Here is a 21,455-nt window from a genome sequence, read left to right as displayed (position 1 = left end):
GGCAGGCTAACCGCTCTAGGTTTCTTATCATGATTCGGATCAATCATTCTATACACTCAATTCCTCGATTCCAGCCTATTGGACCCAACAGAACTCAACCAATCTATCTACCAGCGCATGAATGTACTGCGCCACCCACATCTAATAAAAAGCATGTGGCAGAAAGAGCTAAGTACGGTACAGTAGTAATTATCAGGTCACCGCCAAAAAAACACATACCCATAAAACCATAAAACCATAGAGCCGCAACGCCCCAGATATGCCAATCCTCATGGATAACGATCGTCATGCCAGTCATGACACATAAAAGCCGGAACCATATACCATAGATCTAAAAGAAAAGAAGACAACGCTTGCTTGCCATGTACCGTGTATCGTAGTGATCGCATTGGATCGCACCAGTCATAAAACACCATATACTTAGTGAGAGAAGAAGCCAAGAAGGAGAGATCCTTCAGAGGTAACTCAGTAGTCACCCGCAGTGACGTTCCGAGCGTGCAGAGAGGTGCCGTTCAAGCTTCGGGCGAAGTGCTTGGTAGCAGCCTCGGTGGTGTTGATTGCGCGCTTCGTAGCGTCGGACTGCTCCGCGGTGTTGTTGGAGTTCTGAGGGGTGGGCTTCGCGTCACCGGTGGTGAGTGCACGTCTCGCGAAGGCGGCGGCATGCCCAGGGGCAAGATCAGCGCGGGCCGACTGGGTCTCATTGGCGTTGCTGCCGGTGTGCTTGCTGGCTGCTTCGGTGCTGGTGAGTGCGCGTTGGGTCAGAGCCTTGGCGGAGATGTCGTCGTCCTTGTGCTCGGCGTGATGCTCATGCTCGGTTCCGTTGTGGTTACCCAAGGAACGGGGCAGAGTGTCGTTGCTGCGCTTGGCCACTGTGATGGAATCCTCGCTGGCGGGGGTTTCGGTGACGGTGGTGTTGGCCTGCGCATGGCGACGGTGGTTGTGCTCTGTGCTGTTGAGTCCCCGCGCGGCAAACTGGGGCCCGGGGTGGGGGATGCCTGTCACCCGAGGACCGACACTCCAAGAGGAAAGAGAGAAAGGCTCCAGAGCTGGGGTGGAGGAAGGATATTCAGTGACGGTCACCGTCACGGGAGGCGAGGGCGTGGCGGTGACTGTCTCGACCGGGGGAGCCGCAGTGCCGGCGACGTCGACGACCTTGTATGGCAGTTCATTTCTGCGAGCAATGGTGTCGTTTGCTTGGGAATGGAAGACCGGGACTGACTGGGCAGTCAGGGAGAGAGCGAGAAGCAAAGCGGCGGTATACATGCTGGTGTGTGATGTGTAGGGTTGATGTTGGGTATGATTGAAGAGGTTGAATAGAGGGAGGAAGAGGCACGGAGACGTTTCTGCTTTGAATATCGAAGACACTGAAATGTCTTATACTGGTATCTCAGAGAATTGAACTAGAAGAGAGCTAGAAGCCAAAGCTCGAGGAAACCGATTCATTTATCACTTGGATGGAAACCGTAGAAACACACACCGATCCACCAGGGCCCTGGAACTGAAGTTGGTAGCCTAAACCACATAGAAAATCGAAGAAGAGAAAACAAAAAAAGGAACAGAAAACAAAAAAAGATCCACCTGGACCCAGAGAATTAGATCTTTATTCCATCATAGACGGCACGCGGGGCCCAGTGGGCGGGAGATTAAAGTGCAGGCTGGCGCATCCTCGTTGCTGTCAAAGGAGGCTGGGAAAGTGGGAATGGAGCCCTCATTGCCAGCCCCGTTGGTTTTGGGCAATTGGCAATTGACCCTGCACCACGCTTGATTTTAGTACGAGTCAGGAAATTCTTGGCAAGGCACATGTAAGTCCAGAGGTCGCTCGGAGCAGTTTTGGCTACACCACAGCACGAACTGAACAATTCGACTTGCGATATGCTGGATGCTGGATGCTGTATAGACCTAGAAGGTGAAGAGTGTTTTTTGATGTGGCTGGGCAGCGGGCAGCGGGCAGCGGGCACGGGCGGCTGTGGCAGATGACGTTGTTATTCGACAGTTGACGGACGGTGGGCCGAGGATCTGCCGCTCCAGAACGGCTGCATTGAAGGTTGATCACCTTTTCCTTAACTACACTGCACTACAAGCAACAACTCACAGTTACACAATGTTGATCACAAGTCCAGAGTTCCCCCTACGACTATCACCGCCTCTCTCAACTGACAGTCTCCTCTACTATGCCGTCTCTCCAGCATCGTCTTCTCAGTGTAGATCCTCATCTCCTACGTCATGAGAAAACCGCCATACTGAGGGATATACTTCGCTTCTCGGGGTGCTGATCAACCGGGTGATGCGAGTGTGTACTGATATTCTATTCTTGATAGAGGCGGTGTCTTGATCAACATCCCATCCATCGGAATGTTCCAAGGAAAACACTTGCCGTGACCCACACATGACCAGGCACACCATGCACAGTACACAGATAGGTTGTCTACCGTACATAGTACATCGGCTACTATGTCACCCTGGTCAAAGGGCACATACCCGCACAACTAGATGAGCGAATTAGCTTGATTGAGTGGGTCTGGTGGAAGTACAGCTGTACTGTGGAGGCAGGGTCTTGATGTATAGTTGTGTTCTGTTGTTCCATTTATAGCCTGTGCCTATCTTGCGTAATATGCAGTCCAGCTCTGCGGGCATGGATGAACCTTCGTGGCTATGGTGGCTCAAGCCGTGACTGTAATTAATGCGCGACTCGTCGCTCAGAGACACTAGTCTGAGAAGTCCAAGATCCGCCTGCAGTCAGCGGTAGGTGTAGAGTTAACCCCCATGCAAGATTCCGTGTCGTTTGCATGCACGCCCGACATGTGCAGAGCTCGACTCGGCAGGGTCTACGTAATGCGTCCATCGGGATGAACTGTCCACACGAGGCGGTGTCGTGTCCTACTCGGATCCGATTTTCGGCTCCTCGTCGATCAAAGACGAGCCCGTTTGCGCAAAAGGTGATGAACTTGACTCTCGTAGTGAGAAGTTAAAAACCACCCTCAAGACAGAATCAGGTCCTCAACTCGGACCAAGCCACATCCCAAGCCCGCGGCGGCCCATCCGGCACATGCTTGATTGGGGTTCCACGATAGCGCAGTAACGTGCGTTTCCTCCTCGTAGATCGTGATCATCGCCATGCCGTTGACCAGCTTGCGGTCCCCGATCAGGTTGCGCAGCAGGCTGACACTCTCGGCGCGATATCCGTCGTAGAAGCGACTGACCCCCGTGCCGGTGTCGTGCGGGCCACGCACCCATTCATGCTGGAACCAGTTCTGTTGCCATTGCTTCTCCTTGGAGTGCAGCACCCGCCGAAGCGGGTTGGTGGCTTGCACCGTGCCCCCCACGCAGCCAAACAGGACGCTGGGATGCCAGTAGCTGCACGGCGCCAGCGCCGAGATGGGGCTTGGCAGTCGGGCGACTGCGGTCGAGGTGTAGAACCGCCGGACGGCGAGCAGACGGGCGAAATCGTTCTCGTCACTAGAGAGGAACGATTGCAGCGGCGGACAGTACGAGAGATGGGTCGAGCCTACCCGCATGCGATTCGTATACACCTGGTCCTTGGGCGGGTCGATGACGGACGTAAGCCTGGTGTCGCCGTCCATGGAGGTAGTGGCTATCAGATGGGGATACGTAGGGTAGGCGGATGAAATGTTGAGAACCCAGGTGGAGTGAAGTGCTTGGTAAAAGTAAGGGGCGGGACTCGATGACGAGTTCGAGGACGGCGCGATGCTCCAGATTGCGACATACCCGTTGGCACAGCCGACGGCGATATCGCTTGGAGAGAGCCATGTCACGCATGTACAAACAGTCGATGGCGGCTTCGCCTCGAAGATCGTGGAATGTACCTGATCTAGGAAGGGGGGTCAGTATACCGACAGCCACCAGAAGGATAGGAGCAAAGAACCTACAAAATTCAGCTTTCTTGGTATCCCGGCCGATTTTCACGTCGATGACTCGCACATAACCATCGGTCCAGATGCCCGCCAGAAGTCCCAGGGTCTCAAGCTCGTCCTCGTCGTCTTCGTCTCGAGGATTGCGAGGCATAGGACACCAGGCCAACCGGCGCAAATCGCCCCAATCCGTACACAGCGCCAAGCGCAAATGCGGCCGAAATCCCAGATCGATCTTCCGCGCCAAAGCCTCCGACTCTTGAGCCTGGAACGCCCAGATCTGCAGAGCGCAGGGATAGGGCGCCGAGGGCCTGAACGCCGGCGCGGCCTGATCCTTCAGCGGATCGGGTACCTTGGCCTTCTGGTCCGGTAGAATTGGGGCCACGACCGCCAGGTACTGCGTGCGACCCAAGTGATTCGGCGCCCAGGCCAGACATTGCACTTTGCTCCCGAAGTTCAGCAGCCAGCCCTCGCGGACTTTATGGCAGCCCGACCCAGCCTTGGCTTTGCTGGTCCACGCCTCGCCGAAATCGAGCACCTGATGCTGGCCCAGCGTGAACTCCTTCTGATCATCCACGGGCCCTAGGAGAACGGTATGATCCCCGCGCGACCGAGCCAGGTACTTGCGGCGCGCGGCCGCCTCCCCGATCTTCGCCACGCGCTGCCGCAGCCGGAACCGCTCGCGGACCGCGTCGGTATAGTACCAGTCCCAGCCGCGGGCGCTCTCCAACTTCAGAAGTTCGGGCTCGACCCCAAAGGTCAACCCATAGCCATAGTCGGCGCCGTCCCTCGCCCTCTCCAGCGCCTCGCGGGTCGGAAACGTCGAATCCACCCCGCCACCCCACCGCTCGCGCGCGTAGATCATCGCCAACAGATCCCTATTGTCCGTCCCGAACATCACCCGCAGATGCACCGCCTTGCCCACATGTTCAAGGGGGTTGAACGAGCCGCGCGAATGCGTCGCATCACCGGTCAGCAGCAGACTGCCATCCGGATGCCGTCGCTTAGGTGTTCTAGAGTTGGCGGCAGCAGCACCAGCAGAGGTACCACCAGCCTTGCGTGACTTCCGACGAAAAGGCCCCCCAGCAGCAGTGGCAGTCCTCGCCTCCACATTGCCTCCAGCTTCACTACCATCCTCGTCCTCATCACCCTCGACCTCCTCCGCCTCTTCTTCGTCCCGAAACTCCTCGTCGTCATCGTCATCATCATCATCAAAGTTCCCAGCATCTGGCATTTCAAAGTCCTCATCGGAGGATTTATCGTTCACGGCCGCGAACGCGCGTGTGCTCCTCCCTTTCCCCTTGTTCTTGTTCTTGTTCGTCTGCTTCTGCTTCTGCGACGCCGCTGCTACCGAAGCGTCACCTCCACCACTATCGTCCTGTTGGTCCTCTTCCAGATCGTTGTCGTTATCGTCATCGCTAACTCCGGCCGCCACGAACGGGTCCTCTATATATTTCGCTCTGGCGCCGGAGGTGCGATTGGATCGGCGGGTACGGGTCATGATTGTGTGTGTGATGGGGTCGAGTCGAGTTTGATGCTGTAGGTAGGTAGGTATGTATGTATGTAGTAGTAACGGTGGCTCTGCGCGGGGGATTTGGTTGTAAGGTTAGCTCAGTTGTCTGCCGAAAGTCCTTTGGGGTCGTCGCATTGCGGATCTCAGGGCCAAGTCACGGCTCAACTGGATTTATGCTTGGGATAGTCGCCGAGTATGTTATAGCGGATGAGGCCCCATTGCTGTGGGAGTATGTTTAATTATTTTGGGGTCATGAGTCCAAGTGAAGGCGAGTTTGTGCAGTGCAGTGGACGAGAAAATATGCGCCGGATGAATTGCTCGGGGGCGCCCGCGCGAGTAATGCTGGTTACCTGATTGGGTTAGAGGTCTTGGCGGGGGGGGGAGGAAGCTATGAGTTCAAGGTTGGGGTATCAACATACTATCTATCTAGGTGTGAGTATGAGTAGGATGATTTGGAAATATGAAGACTGGTATGATAAGGAAAGATGTAATGAGAGATGTCCGTACTGTACCCCGCTATTGCCCGGTACAAACTAAAATTTACTGGCTCTACACTAATGCACTGGATCGCAATCCGAACTGACAGCTCCGACCTTCCACACCCGAATCGGGGCTGGAACCCCGCCCTGGCCCAGTGACTGCATCACCACCGGGTCGTCCTCCGTCGATAACGATAAGTCCTCCAACTACTGAACCGATCCAGATTACCTGCTTCCACCAAACAATCCTACAATCTCATCCACACCACCGCCATCAACCAGACAACACACTCACACACACATACAATCACCATGTCTTCCCCGAACCACTCACCCCCCGGCATTCTCCACGAATACGTACGTCCACCCCAACCTCACAAACCCCCCCAAACCCACCCCCCAACCTAACACTGTACTACACAAAAAGGCTCCCCACCTCGTCGCCTTCGAATTCAGCTCCCCCACCAACGACCCCAAGCCCAACACCCTCCTCTTCATCGGCGGCCTTACCGACGGCCTGCACACGGTCCCCTACGTCCGCACCCTGGCGCAGACCCTGACACCCGAAAGCACCTGGAGCGCCTTCAACCTCCTCATCAGCAGCTCCTACAGCGGCTTCGGCACGGGCAGCCTCGACACCGACGTCGCCGAGATCGCGCAGTGCATCGAGTTCATCCGCACGCGCCTGCCGCACAAGGCCGCCGGCAAGATCGTCGTCATGGGCCACTCGACGGGCAGCCAGGACGTCCTGCACTACCTGCACTCGCAGCAGCCCCAAAGCCGGCCGGCGGTCGATGGGGCGATCATGCAGGCGCCCGTCTCGGATCGCGAGGCGCTGCTGGTCAAGATCCAGGAAGCAGACGGTTTCCAGAAAAATGAAGTGCGGGGCGCCTACGAGCAACTCGTGCAGATGGCGCGCACCGGGCCCGCCAGCTTCCTCCTGCCCATGGACTTGCTCGCCCGCGTGGGATTGCCCGAGAATACGCCGGTCACGGCGGCGCGGTTCTGGAGCTTGGCCAGTCCCGACAGTCCCCAGCGGCCGAGTGCGGATGATCTGTTCAGTTCGGATCTAGGGGAGGAGAGTCTCGCGGCGACGTTCGGGAAGGTGGCGGAGAGGGGTCTTTTGAAGGGGAGGCTGATGGTTCTGTTCTCGGGGGCGGACGAGTATCTTCCCCCCTGGGTGGATGTCCCGGGGTTGATGGGGAGGTGGAGGCAGGCCGTGAATGCTGGGGGGCAGGATATCTGGGATGATGAGGGTAGTGCAGCCATTGAGGGGGCGAGCCATAATGTGAGTGACGTTGGGCAGGAGGAGCTGGTGCATCGGGTCAGTCGGTTCTTGGAGAGAGTTGAGAAGCAAACCTAGACGCTGTGGAGAGTTATCTGCACCGATATCTTTTCATTGAGCCAAGAGCCAAGGGGGGGAGGAGAAATTCTAAAATTGTACATACTAGAAGAGGGCAACAACGGGAATTTTCACGACAAGAATAGACAACGGAGGGTATAGTTAGATGATAGATGGTAAAAAAAAATCAAAGTCAATAGAAGCAACCCCAAAAAAACAGATCAGTCGGGAAACAAATGCCCCAATCCCCCCTAAAAACAGAAGACATCCCCCGAAAAGCATACATTTAAACCTTCAACCACAGAGTCATCACCCCCTTCAAATACTCGACAATCTCATGCCCGCCCAACTTACTCTCCCCGAACAACCGATCCACGAACGTGATCGGACACTCGGCGACCTTGAAACCCATCGCCTTGGCGCGGACCATCATCTCCATCTGGAAACTGTACCCCTTGGACTGGGTGCTGTGGATGACCTTCTCCAGCACGCTCTTCTTGTACAGGCGGAAGGAGCCCGTCAGGTCGCTGACGCCGGGCATGAGCATGACGTCGGCGATGAGGTTAGCCGTGCGCGAGGTGAACTTGCGGAATAGATCCCAGCCGTAGACGCCGCCCTTGATCTCGCCGCGGGCGGCGTAGCGCGTGCCCGTGACGATGTCCGCGTCCGTCTCGCGCTGGATGTCGATCATCGTCGGGATGAACTTGGGGTGGTGGCTGAAGTCCGCATCCATGATGATCACGTAGTTGCCCGTGCAGAACTGCAGCCCGTGGATGTACGCCGTCCCCAGCCCCAGCTTGCCCGCCCGCGGCTTCAGGATGATGTGCTCCGCGCCCCAGTGCTGCTGCAGCTGTTTGGCCACCTCCAGGGTTCCGTCCGGGGACCCGTCGTCCACGATGATGACTTCCCAGTTCAGGTTGCTGTTTTTTTTTAGGGCCGGGTGGTCAGTTTTGTTTCTGAGGACTTGGGGGGGGGAGGGGAACAGGATGTGGGGTGGGAAGGGAGGTAGGTAGGAGAGAAGAGGAGGTTTAAGGAAGGCGAGGAAAGTCCTCTCCATTGGAGATAACCAGGCGAGAAGATGATCGATGAGAATGGGGGGGGATAAACGCACTTCTCGCGAAACATCCGCTCCAGCAACCAACAGATGATAGGGAGGTTCTTCCGCTCATTGTAGGTCGGCAGGATGACCGAGTACTTGTTCGTCGAGGCACCCATGATTCTGTTTTGTGACTGTTGCCAGTAAATGATCCGCGAATTGGTCAAGAAATTGGATCCGTGCTCCAAGACACAAAGAATAGATAGATAAGATCAGGAAGGGAAAAGGAGTGAAGGTCAGTAAAGTGCTGGGGAGAGGAGGAGTAAGAGTGAAAGAGTGAAAGCGCGCGGCGCGGGCTGGACTTGGCGACGAGGACGGACGGACGACTACTGACTGGTGCGGGAGATCCGCATTCGCATCCATTCAACGTGGCCAGTCCAGGAGTAAGACTAAAGACTGTCCAGTTGTTTCACCCTCGGTTCAACTTGCTAACTTAGCTTGCCGTTCCTGCGGTCGTCGTCGTTTTACATCGCTTAAGCTGCACACCCTCACTTCTGCCCGCAGTTGATTCTTCAGTACTTTCTCAAGAACAAAAAAAAAAAAAAAAAAAAAAAAAAAAGACAGGAACTTTGATCCGTGAAATCCGTTAAGATACATAGAAATACATGGACAATTTGTCTCTCAATGCGCTACAACTCTCAACCTTTACTTATTTCTTCACCTGGTTATACGCGTGATCGTACCGTTGGTCCATCTCCTGGTTGTGTTTCTTGACATCCTCCGATGCATTGTCTCCCACTGTTCCATCGAGCTCTGCATTGGGCGAATTCACGCCATCCGTGATGGTCGGTCTGGCCTTGTTGGATGGTGTAGTCTTGCTGTGACTCTTGTTTTCGACGCCAGTGCCAGTGCCATGACCAGTGTCCTTGCTGCCACTACTGCTGCTGCTGCCGGACTGCTGGGACTTCTTTGACGAGCCACTTACGTCAGGGGCGGGGGGTCCTATTGTGACGAAGGCATTAGTCCATTCTATTCCACATTGAAGTGCTTTTTGCATAATCTTCAAAGGTGAAGCAACTCACCCGGATGTTCGAGGTCTCGGGTAGGCTCGTTGCGGGAGGTGTTGGGTTGTTCAGCCTGGGTCTCGCCCTCGCCGCCGTAGGAGCTATGAGCGTAGCCGCGCCAGGGCTGGACGGTCTTCGGAGTAAGACGCGATGCTGGACGGATGAAGGGAGAGTAGCTTGCACGAAGGGATAGTCTGCTGCTGCGAAGTATGGAAGCCATGATGCTGGTGTGAGGTGAGATGACTAGTGACACTAAGGTAAAGAAGGTGAGAACAATAGGTAATGTACAATGTCGAATTGCGTTCGTTCAGATATAGATCCAAAATTTAATTAACTTCAACACCTTAGGAACTGCCCACTTTATTTAGTAGCAGATGGCTTAGTCGCCCCCGGATGATCAAGTGGTGATCGACTTCGAAGGGGAGGGGGTTTGCAGACGATGACGTTTGCATCCGGTCATCTTTCCAAATCCCAACCCAACCATTGCGCAACCACTGTTGCATCACCCCTGGCTACTTCGGGCACGTAAGGGCGCAAGAGAATTATGAAAGAGGTATAACGGCTTGTAGCACGGTCCACGAAGAGGTTGTTTCCGCTTCGCACCCGCCTAAAGCAAATAGTAGATTCAGACCATATTACCAGAACATGTCGAAATGCCAACCGAATTCTCAACGAGAACATACCCATCCTTAAGCAATGGTCAAAATAAAAAAATAAATGATGAAGAGGATATCCGGTTCCTGGACATACGCAGGCCTTTAAAAAAGAGATTGAACGAAAGAGTCTCCTGGCCGCAATGTACGCTGTCCTTCCTTGCACCATTTGACCCCCCTCCCAATATTAACGCCCAAAAAAAGCCTTCGAAACTATCCATAGCGATGCAGAAGCGGACGGCGATTTGTCGGCCGCATTAGAGTGAAACAAACAACCACCGGGACAAACAAGACCCGGCTGGAATACATAATATGCACGCCATAAGATACCAAAATGTATCGGAACATCCTTCATGCCCAAGGTGAAAAAGAGGTATGTTAACCTTGAGAGACTAATCAAACATTCGTATGCACGTAAAGAGCTGGATGGAAGCGGCCCCCTCAGTTTTAGTAACGCCAACGCCTTCAGTTCCGCAGATAAACAAGAGCTTCGTTATAGGCTGGAGCCCAGAGATGCCAGATCGGCTATATCAATCGGTCAATGACACGCAGTAGCAGACGCTCTGGTACTCGGCCTTCGCTGTATATGTTTGTGTTGAGCCGGTGACTTGGATCGTTGTTGTGGGAGTAGGCTGTACCTCCTTGACCTGGACAGTCTCCTGGGATATGGGACCGACTGACCCGTCATCAAGCACTTGCATCTGTTGACAATAAGGACTAGGGGCACCGGGGTTTTCTCGTTTCTCCTCCATCTTAATCCGGCGGGGGTAGTCGGATACTGCATCCCGCTTAGAATTCGTGTTTGTGTTTGAACTGGAACTGGACCCCGAACCCGAGCTCGAGCTCCCTCCCGTAGCTTGAACGTAACTCGATGACGTGGCGGTCGCGCTGTATTGAGCATCCTTGGTGGTCTCGTTGATGTACAGAAAGAATTCGATTATGGTGCTGTTCCACCAGCAGAACCACGGCTTATCTCCTGCTTTGGCTACATCCTTGCGAACAAGCATGGTAGCCAACAGTTCATCCTCAGACAATGAGCGTTTCGATGACGCGTGCGTTGGGAATGAGTCTTGAGGCACCACGACCAGCTTGTCGAAGGTGGTCCAAAAGTGCAAAGCGGGTCCGAAACTGGCATCGTTGAGATCATATGCCATTGAAAGATTCTGTGTCGGGTTGGAAAGAACCGGTGCTTGAGCTCCATAGCTAAGACTTGACGAGTACGTAGTATCTTCAAACGTGATCGAACGTTGGGTGTCTGTGCCTCCAACAGCGACAGGGATATCTCCCGAATTCATGCAGGACCATGTAACTCGGTAATCCGACTCCGCAACGCAAAATTTGGACTGGTTCTTCGGAGATGCCGGAATAACGTACTGGCCAGTAGGCAGAGCCAACAGGTTGATCGGGGTAGAAGTAACCGGAGTCGCATCCATCTTGGGGGTAACAGTTGACGTGACAATATGCGGGCCATTGGGCTGCTTGTGTTCCTGATCCGCTGCCTTCTTCGCCCCGAGCACACCACCAATGACACCTCCAATGCATCCTCCAACAAGCATTACCACCCCCACCAAAACAATCGTCCAAATGGGTAGTCCGCAGCAGGCCTTCTTTTTACCTTTTCTCTTCAATTTCTCTTCGAATGCCATAATTCCGGTCAGCGGGGGCTCTTCCGATTGTGAGTTACTTCGTGCAGTCATCCGGTTTGGTTCCTCCAAAGGCACATTAGTCGATGTAACCTCCGACATGGGTGGACCTGCACGCTCATTGTGAAGGGTCTCGTCCGACGTGATGCCAGCATCGTTGACGGACGCAAACGTCCCCTCTACCTTGGGGACGGCATTTTCAGGATAGCGGGAGTAAGGTGGAAGCTGTTCGGTGTGTCCGTCGGGGCCAATGAGATCCCCGACGTCATCATCGGCCCGACCGGGCGGTCGTTGGTAGGCTTGATTGTGGCCGGGGAAGCCAAGGGGGACCATGGAGTTGTCCATCAGAGGAGGTTCTATCATCGAATTGTCCAGGGCACTGTCCATGCCTTCCTCCGGAACCACATTTTGGGTGTACATCGCATACGGATGTTGCGGCCCACTGGTATCTTCCAACGGTTGGTCCACGGGGCGTAAAGTTGATGCGGTCGCTACACTTGGAGAGCGACTGACACCGACCTGCGGGTACATCGCATACGGATGGCTGGGACCGGTTGCCCCAGTGTATGGACTCATGGCCCGAACAGGTATCGAAAAGCGCGACGAGATACTTTGACTGCGAGCTGTGGTGGAAGGTGTAGTAGACGCGACGGAATTGCGATTCGCAAAGTCCACCCCCTTGAGAGGAAGACTTGAGCGGTGCGGAGTTTCATCAAACGACACTCGTGCCTCATCCCCAAAAGGGTCCTCCGTCAGATCCGCATCGATGGGAATGGTGTTGTAGGTTTTCTGCTGCGATTGCTGCTGTTGAGGCACTGATCCGCGTAGGGTATTAGAGGAATCGGTGGAAGAAGTCGATGGACGTCGAGAAGTGAAGATAGTATGTTCAGAGTCAAGGGGTTCGAGTGAGTATTCATCGGAAAAGACGTTAGGATTGGAGGAGCGAGCCGAAACTGAGCGACGATGCATTGACTCGACTTCGTTCACCGGAGTAAAGCGTGGCGTGGATCGTTGAGAGGATTGTGAGAAAGAGCGAGAATGGTCGGATGATAGACGCCCAGACATGGCGATGGACAGCCCTGTCGGGCTACCTATCTGATTTGGTCAACCTCTCAAGAGGAAACCGGGTCAGTCACCTGAGTTGACTGAGAACCGGGGGGAATGGGAGGCGCCGAAAAGAGTGACGAGGGGGAGGGAGAAAGGAGAGAACGGTCGGCGAAAGAATGATGGGAGGGTGGGAAAGTGCCTAAGGGACTGTCGAAGGGGACGAGCGAGAGAGATAGTCGAGAAGGCGAAATAAAAAAAAAGGAACCGAGATGGAGATGGTAGAAGGTAGTGGGTAATGGTGGTTAGGTTGCGAGAGTAAAGGGAGGGTGGTGGTGGTGGTGATGGTGGTGGTGGTGGTGGTGTCGGTGGTGAGAGTGGAGGTTGAATGAATGAGAGGGAGGGAATCACTACTAGCCGTTTGAGGAGGAGGAAGAGGGAGGGAGGAGGCCCGGGGAGCGGGCGAGGATGGGGTGAGACTACTAGTAACTTACTGAGTACTCAGTAGAAGAGGGCGTTCGGGCTGCCTGAGGACTCAAGAAAAGGACCGTTCCCGACCAGGACTAGCGCGAGCTTTTCCCGGGCGAAATTGAAAAGTCACTACTCAATGACTGGGAACGAACGAAAGAAAGGGCAAAAAAAGTGGGGTCTTGGAGACCCAGTCGAGTTCAAGTCAGTTGGTCCCAAGTCGATCTCCGGTCGGTGTTAGGTTAGTCCTGGCTGCAAAAGTTGGAAATTTTACTTCTTCGCGAGGTCGACACAAAATACTTCATCTAGGATGAAATACTGTATGAAGAACGGAGTACAGAGCACGGAGAACTATTTACAGAACAATTAATACACATACGCCTGATTACGACGATTGCTATTCTCATCCGGGTGGTGGTTCTATTATTATGAATTTCGGATGTCTCCTGTTTACTCAGGGCTGCTGCGCCTCGCCACCGCATGTAAAGCATAGGTTACTACGGAGTACGGAGTAGATAAGTGAAGTACTCATAACTACTCGGTACAACAGTATTCGTACACTGCTTTTGCCTGTAACAGGCTAACTGCCCGGTAGCTGCTCAGTATCCAGAATAAGTGGACACTTCAAGTAAGGTACAAAACACCACATCTCAAAAGACCACTTGTAGTCTCACACTGGTAACGACCGGGAAAAAAAGGGCCCTAGGGCGATTGATGCTCGGAATTAGCCAAGGTTCGACCGAATCGTTCAGCATCGATGACCGACACATCATGGATTCTCGAAGGCCTCAACAAGTTGACATGAGGGCAGGTACTGAGTAGAAAATTGAGTCGACCGACGTGAAACATCCCCACTGCAGTGTCGTCAGAGGCGCCTTTGCAAATCAACTGACAGGCACTCTCGATTGCTAGCGATTTGACTTTACAACGGATAAAGATTTTATCTTCTCCCAGACTCCCACACAGTAGACTTCACCTCTTGTCGAACAGCCCAGTTATATGGAACCGCTAGGGACGAGAGATCCGTCCATCATCCTCTTCGGGCAACAATCGCCCGAACTCGGACGACTTCCATCTGGAACACTGGACAAGGGTAAATTGGGAAAATCACACCCTAACCTGGCTAACGACCAGTGGTTTGGATGGGGGAAGGGGGCAAGAAGGCTTCCACTCAGCGGCAGCAGCAGTAGCAGCAGCAGCAAGAAGCAGCAAGCAGCAGCATATGTACAGAGTAGTCTACTCCGTATGTAGTCTGCATGTACTGTAGGAGCAGGTTCAGGCTTTCAGCAACAAGGGATTGGTTCAAGGTGGAACCGCCAGAACCGTACCTAGCCGATTAGTTCCAAAAGATAGGCGCAGTGCCTGGCACCGAAAAGTCTATCTGGCCGAATTCGGAAACGCGGGCGTGAACCCTTGATTGGCACTCAATGCTATGATCAGCGCACATTGCATCATGACCCTCTTTCTTTCAGAGCTGGATAGTCTTGACCGGCCATTATATCACCTGGTATGAGAAAGCGGTTGCTAGTCTGTCCGTTTGCATGCTTGAACTGAAAACAGCCCATACTGGACTTAAATTCGATCTCTTGACCGTTCGATCAATCCCTTCTACACGTGGCACTGGTGTTCTCCCTAGTCTGGGTAGAGGTTAATTGTGGGTAGTGACTCGCTACCGTGCACAGGGTCTTGTCGGGTGTGGCTTCAGGGCCAGAGAACGAACCAGGGCTCTGATGCTACGATTCAGCCAGCAACCACTAACCACACCGTCTAAATGCGCGGGTACCTTTTTGAACAGTGAGATGAAGAAAAAGGCAGGGAGGAAAAAATTGGTACAGTAGACAAGAGGAAAAACAACACCCAGTCTAGACCTTGTCATTACAGCTTCGACAACAAGCTAGAGATCCCTATCCCTGGCCCAACCGTTCCTATGAAGAGGCACTGAGCTAATATTGCCGAGCAGAGAAAGTCGAAGCAATTGCCTGGCTGTGTCAATAACAATGGCCCACAGGGCAGGCCTTGTTCAGGAGCAGAGGCTCTACTTTATAATGACCTAGGCCTTCCCCGTCGGGGCTAAATATTTGATGTGAATACTCCATGCCCCGCACCCGGGACCAAAGTTGCAATATCTACAGCCGACAAGGGCAAGGCTCATCTCTTCAGATGCACTGATGCAGAGACGCTGGGTCTAAAACCGCCGCTGCACATGTGCATATTTTGGCAACCTTGTACCGAAGAAGAAAAGCGACACCCACAGGGCCCAGGGCACGATTTGGGAAGTCCAGTCCCCTGTCAGCACATGTGCCGGCATTCCGGGTGCCTACAACCTCACTAGAACCCAACTTTACTTCTAGTCCTGTTCCAGAGGCATCACAGGAAGTTGGAGATCCTCGAGTTCGAGCTAGTCTTCAAACTCAGTCCAGGTGTGGACTCGGGCCAACCAAATCGGAAGATATAGGTTAACAATGAACGCGGTATAAAGCGCCCGTCGTTAGCAAAGCGATTCAGATGACAGCGCATATAAGGCTGAGCTTATCAAGGAGTATAGTTCAATTTACTATTCATGAGTGTTTCGCTAGCTCGAGAATGAAAAAGATGTTTAGCGAATAGACATACGCCACTGCCTTATATGTTCAAATTCTTCATGTAGACTCATGGCGATTACTGTCAATGAACGCCAAGCACAGGATTACTCAATATATCAGACACTAATTGAACGCGGAGATCATCTATAGACTGGTAGGAATAGATTTCGGGGTCACGGCCGTGGCTGATTAATAAGATAGTCAGATAAATGCTCACTAAGCGGGATTTTTTGTTCCACAGTATGAAGAGCGAGTTAAATCGTCCACACATATGTATTGTCCGAAATGCACTGTCCAAACAATTTAGGTATCCTCCTATCAGACTGGTTGAAGGCTGGTCGCTCCCTCGATACAAAGTGCCAGTGCACCAAGGATACACCGCAGCAGTGGATCGGGCGGTGGAGACTTTCTGGTCAGATTTGGCCAGTCCCAATGTGCAGTCGGAAAGGATCCAGGAGAGATGACAAGAATTCACAACATGACTTTGGTACGTCTTACGCATGGAGAACGGAGACGAATCGGACAATGTCTATTGGAGTTGGCCAGACAGAGAGACAACGTGGCGGTCCACCAGAAATGCATGTTACGAATTAGTTCACCTACTCATACAACCAGATGCTTTAAATCTCAGATACCCTTTCCAGGTATCCTGGATCATTGCGGGGAGAGATAGAGATACATCAGGTAAATCGAATGACACTGGGATGGATGGTCTTGCTATTTTTTCCCCTCTCAACTTTTGTCGGCACTTGAACACATCCGCAACTAGAAGATAGTCATGGGACAAGCCTATATAGTTGAACCGGCGTTTTTATTTAGAATCGTATCTCTGCATGGCGTTCTATCATACCCAGCCTGGGTTTCGGACTGGCCTACTTGAAGTGGATCGGACATAGGGCTGTCTGCCTGCCCCTCATGGTCTGCCTCGGGCTTAACTCCCAGCCCATTCTAGATCAGCCCACCACCGAGATCGGTCCAGATTACATTTGCTACTGGTTACCATAATCATGGCTAAACAATCACGATGGTTTCCAACCCACTAAGGTTCCCCCAAAGGACTCTCCTTCCGCAGATTCGCCGATCAAGAACCGAACAGTTGCTTTTGCATCATACTGGGTCCGGGAACCCAAACGCCATAACCATCCAGGCTAACTGGAGAGCACCGGTGGTCCGCTTGCGCAAACAGGTCTATCTAGGCCTGGGTTTCTTCTTCTGTCGGTCAAATGTCTCTCAGCTCTTGATGACTGCATGGGATACTCCGTGAATATGCCAATGCGTGGCCTGCGGAGTAAGTATTCATCAAGCTACGACGGCTATCAAATCCCATGGGTCATGTTGCCGCTGGGAAAGAAACATTCGACACTAAACGGATACATTTTCATTCAATGAGATATGCTTGACACATCTGTGTGGTAGAATAACATGATAGGTTCATCCGGGGACAAGAATTTCTCTGTAGGGCCTGAAACGAGAGGTGGGGCTGTCATCATAACGCATTTGGCCAGCGCCAGTCCAAAACGCTCGGGCTCACGCGATGGCAGGGACTCTCCAATAACGTCACGCAGATTCGTTGATTCTACCATGCAATCGAACAAATCAGACAAGACTACATACTCAGTCATATGATGTAACTTACTGTGCAAGGGTGGGGGCTTCGTCAGCTGTGCTGAATCGGCCTACTGCCTAATCCCAGCCTGACAGGACCGGTCTCGTCACATCTTCAGGCATCGCGAAATCTGCATCTACAATCACGGCTGTCTCTTCAGAGCTAGAATATCACATAACCTGACTGGTCCTTTCTGCCCCCAGCCTCCTGCTCCACTCTGAACTGCCGGCCGGACACGCAAGTACCAGGCCCATGCACGTCGGTCCAATTCGTCCCTGGCGAGACTGGAGGCCCAGGACTGGCAGACAATATTGATGGCGCGTAGAAGATGCGCGAGACATTCCTCCTTTTCAGCTTCCAGCAGGGAAGCATTCTTTGTGGCTTTCCTGCGGGAGGGTACGTCTTCATCAGAAGCTTTGGTGAATGCTTTATGCAAATATGATCGTGCCGAATCAGGAGTGAAGATAGGCAAAGGCTTTTCCACTTTCATATCCTGGTTCGAGCTCTGAGCTTTTCGCATGGCATCCGTATCAACACCCCAGAGTGGCGGTGCCTTGTCTGATTCGTCCTGGGATATTTGCCCCAGAACATCATCGGACACGACAGGAGCGTTCGCATCCGGTTCTGTGCTTGGATTCAGCGGCCGACCCTCTCGCGAATCATAGTCCCATCTCTTCAACACTTTCACCTCTCTGCCCAGGACCTTCACCACCGGCTGGCCCTCTCCCCATCCTTCTGCTTCAGCGGAGGGTTCACTCTCAATACCCAAGCTCGCGGCCTTCGATCGACTATTAGCACTTACCACAGCCTGGGCAAGACTCAGTCTGCTAGAAATCGGCTGCTCGGGCATTGTATATCGTAGCACGCACACAGCAAATGCAAGCACGAGTGGTGCTCGGTTTGTGATAAGGGTAATGCTGGATAGATCTTCTTCTGGAATATTCGACTCGGGAAGAGCAAGCGCACATTCTGCGTCAAAAGGGGTGCTGGATATATTTGTGCGGGGACCTTTGACTCTCTTTGAGGGAGCTGTCGTGCCTTCAGTAGATGAGCCTCTCTTTTTGCACATTCTCTTTGCGGCGTTCATGACTTGTTTCGCCACCTTGTCATCCTTAAAGATGTTCTGGAGAGCTTTGAGTTCTGATTTAGAGATCTGTTCAGGACTAAGCGACTATCAGATGGATTGCTATGTTTATATCCGGATGTCAAAACAGGTCATACGTTATTAGGCCGGCCTTCTGAAGTTCCATGACTTTACCCATTGCGGACGCAAGTGGCACTTTGGCATCCTGCGATAGAAAGCGAAGTAGAGATTGTACCTGAGCCGCCGCCATTGTGATCAAATTGAAATCAATACGGAGAGTTCGATGCAACTTGAGCGGATGTGAACTTGCAATATGCAGGATAGAGTGATGAAAGATGCTTGGCTGAAGGTAGAGTAAACTTACTCATACTTCCTTCCTTACAAGCGTATTTCCTGCCTTAGGCAACAAACCAGCAGCCTCCCGCTTCCGCTCCGATCAGCTTCCACCCGCAAGTAAGGTAACTCCGCGCTTCATTGTCTCAACTTCCGTGGTCTCCGCAACAAGGAACCCTGCTGCGACCGCAGCCTCGTCATTATGTCGGACGACTCCAAATCAAAAGCCTTCCCCGACCTCTCCGCCAAATTATCGGCCATTCCTAAGAAGTCGCTTTTTGAGCGCCAGAAAGCCGAAGCCGAAGCCAAACGAGCCCGAGAGCAAGCCGAAACCGCGGCTGTGTACGAGGACTTTGTCAAGTCATTCGAGGATGACTCGCACGGCGGCACCGATAGACCCTCTGCCGATGGACGACCGAACCGCTTCCCACACAAGAATCAAGGGTTTGCAGGTGGCCCTGGTAGACGGCACTTCACGGGCTCCGGTCCGCGCTTGAGCGGGCCTGGCACGCTGGGACCCCCTCCGCCGTCGCTGTCGCGAAAGCGCAACCACGAAGGCTTCCCGCCAGCGCAGCGGAACCGAGACACCGCGCAGGGGATCCTGGGCTTTGATAACACCGGCCCGGGCCCGTCGGCTGCCGCGTCCGCGTTCCGCGCGTCGGACGATGAGGACGAGGCGACTGCCGATGCGAAGGAGGCGGAGAGGGCGGCGGCCAAACCAACACTGTACCTGGCCTCGTTGCCTCCTGGGACGTCCCCGTCGGTTATCAAGTCGATAATCCCCTCGCTTCTGACGGTGGATAATGTCAGGATACTGCATTCGACCGTCCAACAGGCCCCGACCGATCGCAAGTCGATCGCTGCCATCGTGACCCTTGCAAACGAATCTGCAGCATCGGATATCGATAGCACTGTCAGCGCTCTTCAGAACAAGTACCTGGGCTGGGGTTACTATCTGTCGATCTCGAGGCATCTGTCCTCTGCGGCTATTAGTTCCACAATGCCGGTGACTGTCAGTCAGTCCTCGACAAGCCCCCTTCCATTCGGGGCCAAGTCTACCCAGCCCGATATTCCCGGACGCTTGAATCGAGCTCCGCCTCCTGGCATGCACCGCGGCGGCTTTGCACCGCCAACGTCGTATAATCCTGCATTCGGGCGCAGTGGCCCGACGACACAGGTTGAGGTGAAAGCACCGTCAGACCTCAAGCAGCTAAGACTGATACATAAGACGCTGGAGAATTTACTGAGCTATGGTCCGGAGTTTGAGGCCTTGCTTATGAGTAGGCCGGAGGTCCAGAGGGACGAGAAATGGGCTTGGATCTGGAACGCCCGGAGCGCTGGCGGTGTCTACTATCGGTGGAAGCTATGGGAGGTCTTGACCAACAGTCGACCTACCGGTGGTCGACGGGGTCGGTTCCAACCTCAAAACCCGTCACTTATCTTTGAGGGTGGCGCACACTGGGTTCCACCTGAGGCTCATATTAAATTCGAGTACACTACCAACATGGACGAGTTCGTCACGGACGACGATTACGACTCGTCTGACGAGGAGATGTCGGACTATGAAGATGAGAGACGTGTGGCCGGGGGAGCACCGCCAGCGGAAGGACCGGGCGCTGGTAACGAGGGGCTGGGATACATGAATCCTCTTCAGAAGGCCAAATTGACCCACCTACTCGCACGGCTGCCAACCACCCATGCCAAGCTACGAAAAGGAGATGTTGCCCGTGTTACTGCTTTTGCCATTGAACATGCTGGGGCAGGGGCCGAGGAGGTTGTGGAGATGATTGTTGCCAATATCATCAAACCCTATGCCTTTACGGGGGCCAATCCGGACCGTGAAGCTGAACAAGGACTTGCTCGCAAGGAGCAATTTGGAGAATCAGCCAACGACAACACAGCCGAAGATGGGCGGACGGCCTCGAAAACTCTTGACACGTCCTCTGCTAAGTTGGTGGGTCTGTATCTCGTGTCAGACATCCTCTCGTCGTCTGCCACGAGTGGTGTGCGCCATGCCTGGCGATACAGACAGCTTTTCGAGTCAGCACTAAAGACGCAGAAAGCATTCGAGCATCTTGGTAGATTAGAGAAAGACTTCGGCTGGGGTCGATTAAAAGCCGAAAAATGGAAGCGCAGCGTTGGCTCTCTTCTCAACTTATGGGAAGGTTGGTGCGTGTTTCCGCAGTCGAGCCAGGAGCAATTCGTCCAGATCTTCGAGAAGCCCCCCCTCACAGAAGAAGAGCTGCGAGAAGAGAGAGAGAAGGCCGAAGCCGAACGAGTGGCGAGCGCGTTCTCCAAGAACAAAAACCGCTGGAAGGCAGTTGACGAGGATGCAGCTTCTGGAAAGTTCGATCCCAGTCGCGCTGCGGCAGCCGAACCGGATCGCATGGATGTTGACCAGGTCAAGCATGAGTATGCGACGGCGGAGAATCTCGACGAAGTGTCAATGAGCGACATTGATGGCGAGCCAATGGAGGACAGTGACCTGGAGTTATCGGATGGTGAGCCATTGGAGGAAGACCCTCCCGAAGATGAGAGCGAGCTGAGCAAACCATCGCCGGAGAAAGTAGCTGAAGCGGCAGCCCAACCGCAACCTCAGCCTCCGGTGCGCAAACCACGGCCTAAAGCAGAGGATATGTTTGCAGACTCGGACTCGGAGTGATTATAGCATTCAACAAGCAAGCGGATTACCATCAGTAAACAATGCTTCAGGAAAGCAGAGCACGGGATGTATGACAT

At 53.5% G+C, this 21,455-nt stretch overlaps 8 protein-coding genes across 8 annotated transcripts; 2 read left to right on the top strand and 6 right to left on the bottom strand.

The window, feature by feature from the left end:
• Positions 1 to 465: 465 nt before the first annotated feature.
• Positions 466 to 1,263, bottom strand: ASPACDRAFT_38819 (uncharacterized protein; the record flags this gene model as incomplete). Its single annotated transcript, XM_020200513.1, has 1 exon — positions 466 to 1,263. One exon carries the CDS (start codon positions 1,261 to 1,263, stop codon positions 466 to 468), a length of 798 nt encoding a protein of 265 aa, XP_020061588.1.
• Positions 1,264 to 2,978: 1,715 nt separating this feature from the next.
• Positions 2,979 to 5,370, bottom strand: ASPACDRAFT_38818 (transcription factor TFIIIC subunit TFC6; the record flags this gene model as incomplete). The annotated part of the gene is made up of 2 exons (XM_020200512.1): positions 2,979 to 3,829; positions 3,888 to 5,370. The coding sequence occupies 2 exons, from the start codon at positions 5,368 to 5,370 to the stop codon at positions 2,979 to 2,981; spliced, it is 2,334 nt and encodes a 777-aa protein (XP_020061587.1).
• Positions 5,371 to 6,173: 803 nt separating this feature from the next.
• On the top strand, positions 6,174 to 7,224 carry ASPACDRAFT_38817 (uncharacterized protein; the record flags this gene model as incomplete). Its single annotated transcript, XM_020200511.1, has 2 exons — positions 6,174 to 6,218; positions 6,289 to 7,224. 2 exons carry the CDS (start codon positions 6,174 to 6,176, stop codon positions 7,222 to 7,224), a joined length of 981 nt encoding a protein of 326 aa, XP_020061586.1.
• Positions 7,225 to 7,489: 265 nt separating this feature from the next.
• ASPACDRAFT_38816 (dolichyl-phosphate beta-D-mannosyltransferase) lies at positions 7,490 to 8,418 on the bottom strand (the record flags this gene model as incomplete). Its single annotated transcript, XM_020200510.1, has 2 exons — positions 7,490 to 8,123; positions 8,315 to 8,418. The coding sequence occupies 2 exons, from the start codon at positions 8,416 to 8,418 to the stop codon at positions 7,490 to 7,492; spliced, it is 738 nt and encodes a 245-aa protein (XP_020061585.1).
• A 472-nt stretch (positions 8,419 to 8,890) lies between these two features.
• On the bottom strand, positions 8,891 to 9,784 carry ASPACDRAFT_110615 (uncharacterized protein). Its single transcript, XM_020195490.1, has 2 exons — positions 9,322 to 9,784; positions 8,891 to 9,241 (listed from the first exon to the last, which is right to left on the bottom strand). Exons 1-2 carry the CDS (start codon positions 9,521 to 9,523, stop codon positions 8,949 to 8,951), a joined length of 495 nt encoding a protein of 164 aa, XP_020061584.1. The 5' UTR covers positions 9,524 to 9,784; the 3' UTR covers positions 8,891 to 8,948.
• Positions 9,785 to 10,486: 702 nt separating this feature from the next.
• Positions 10,487 to 12,664, bottom strand: ASPACDRAFT_56627 (uncharacterized protein; the record flags this gene model as incomplete). The annotated part of the gene is made up of 1 exon (XM_020203154.1): positions 10,487 to 12,664. The coding sequence occupies one exon, from the start codon at positions 12,662 to 12,664 to the stop codon at positions 10,487 to 10,489; it is 2,178 nt and encodes a 725-aa protein (XP_020061583.1).
• A 4,465-nt stretch (positions 12,665 to 17,129) lies between these two features.
• On the bottom strand, positions 17,130 to 18,711 carry ASPACDRAFT_1852188 (uncharacterized protein). The gene is made up of 3 exons (XM_020197237.1): positions 18,521 to 18,711; positions 17,330 to 18,462; positions 17,130 to 17,269 (listed from the first exon to the last, which is right to left on the bottom strand). Exons 1-2 carry the CDS (start codon positions 18,631 to 18,633, stop codon positions 17,442 to 17,444), a joined length of 1,134 nt encoding a protein of 377 aa, XP_020061582.1. The 5' UTR covers positions 18,634 to 18,711; the 3' UTR covers positions 17,130 to 17,269; positions 17,330 to 17,441.
• Positions 18,712 to 18,918: 207 nt separating this feature from the next.
• On the top strand, positions 18,919 to 21,378 carry ASPACDRAFT_19789 (SURP domain-containing protein; the record flags this gene model as incomplete). The annotated part of the gene is made up of 1 exon (XM_020198895.1): positions 18,919 to 21,378. One exon carries the CDS (start codon positions 18,919 to 18,921, stop codon positions 21,376 to 21,378), a length of 2,460 nt encoding a protein of 819 aa, XP_020061581.1.
• Positions 21,379 to 21,455: the final 77 nt, after the last annotated feature.

The sequence above is a fragment of the Aspergillus aculeatus genome (assembly GCF_001890905.1).
Source record: "Aspergillus aculeatus ATCC 16872 unplaced genomic scaffold ASPACscaffold_1, whole genome shotgun sequence".
Taxonomy (NCBI): domain Eukaryota; kingdom Fungi; phylum Ascomycota; class Eurotiomycetes; order Eurotiales; family Aspergillaceae; genus Aspergillus; species Aspergillus aculeatus.
Note: the sequence above shows the minus strand (reverse complement) of the source record. Positions and strands in the feature narration are given on the sequence as shown.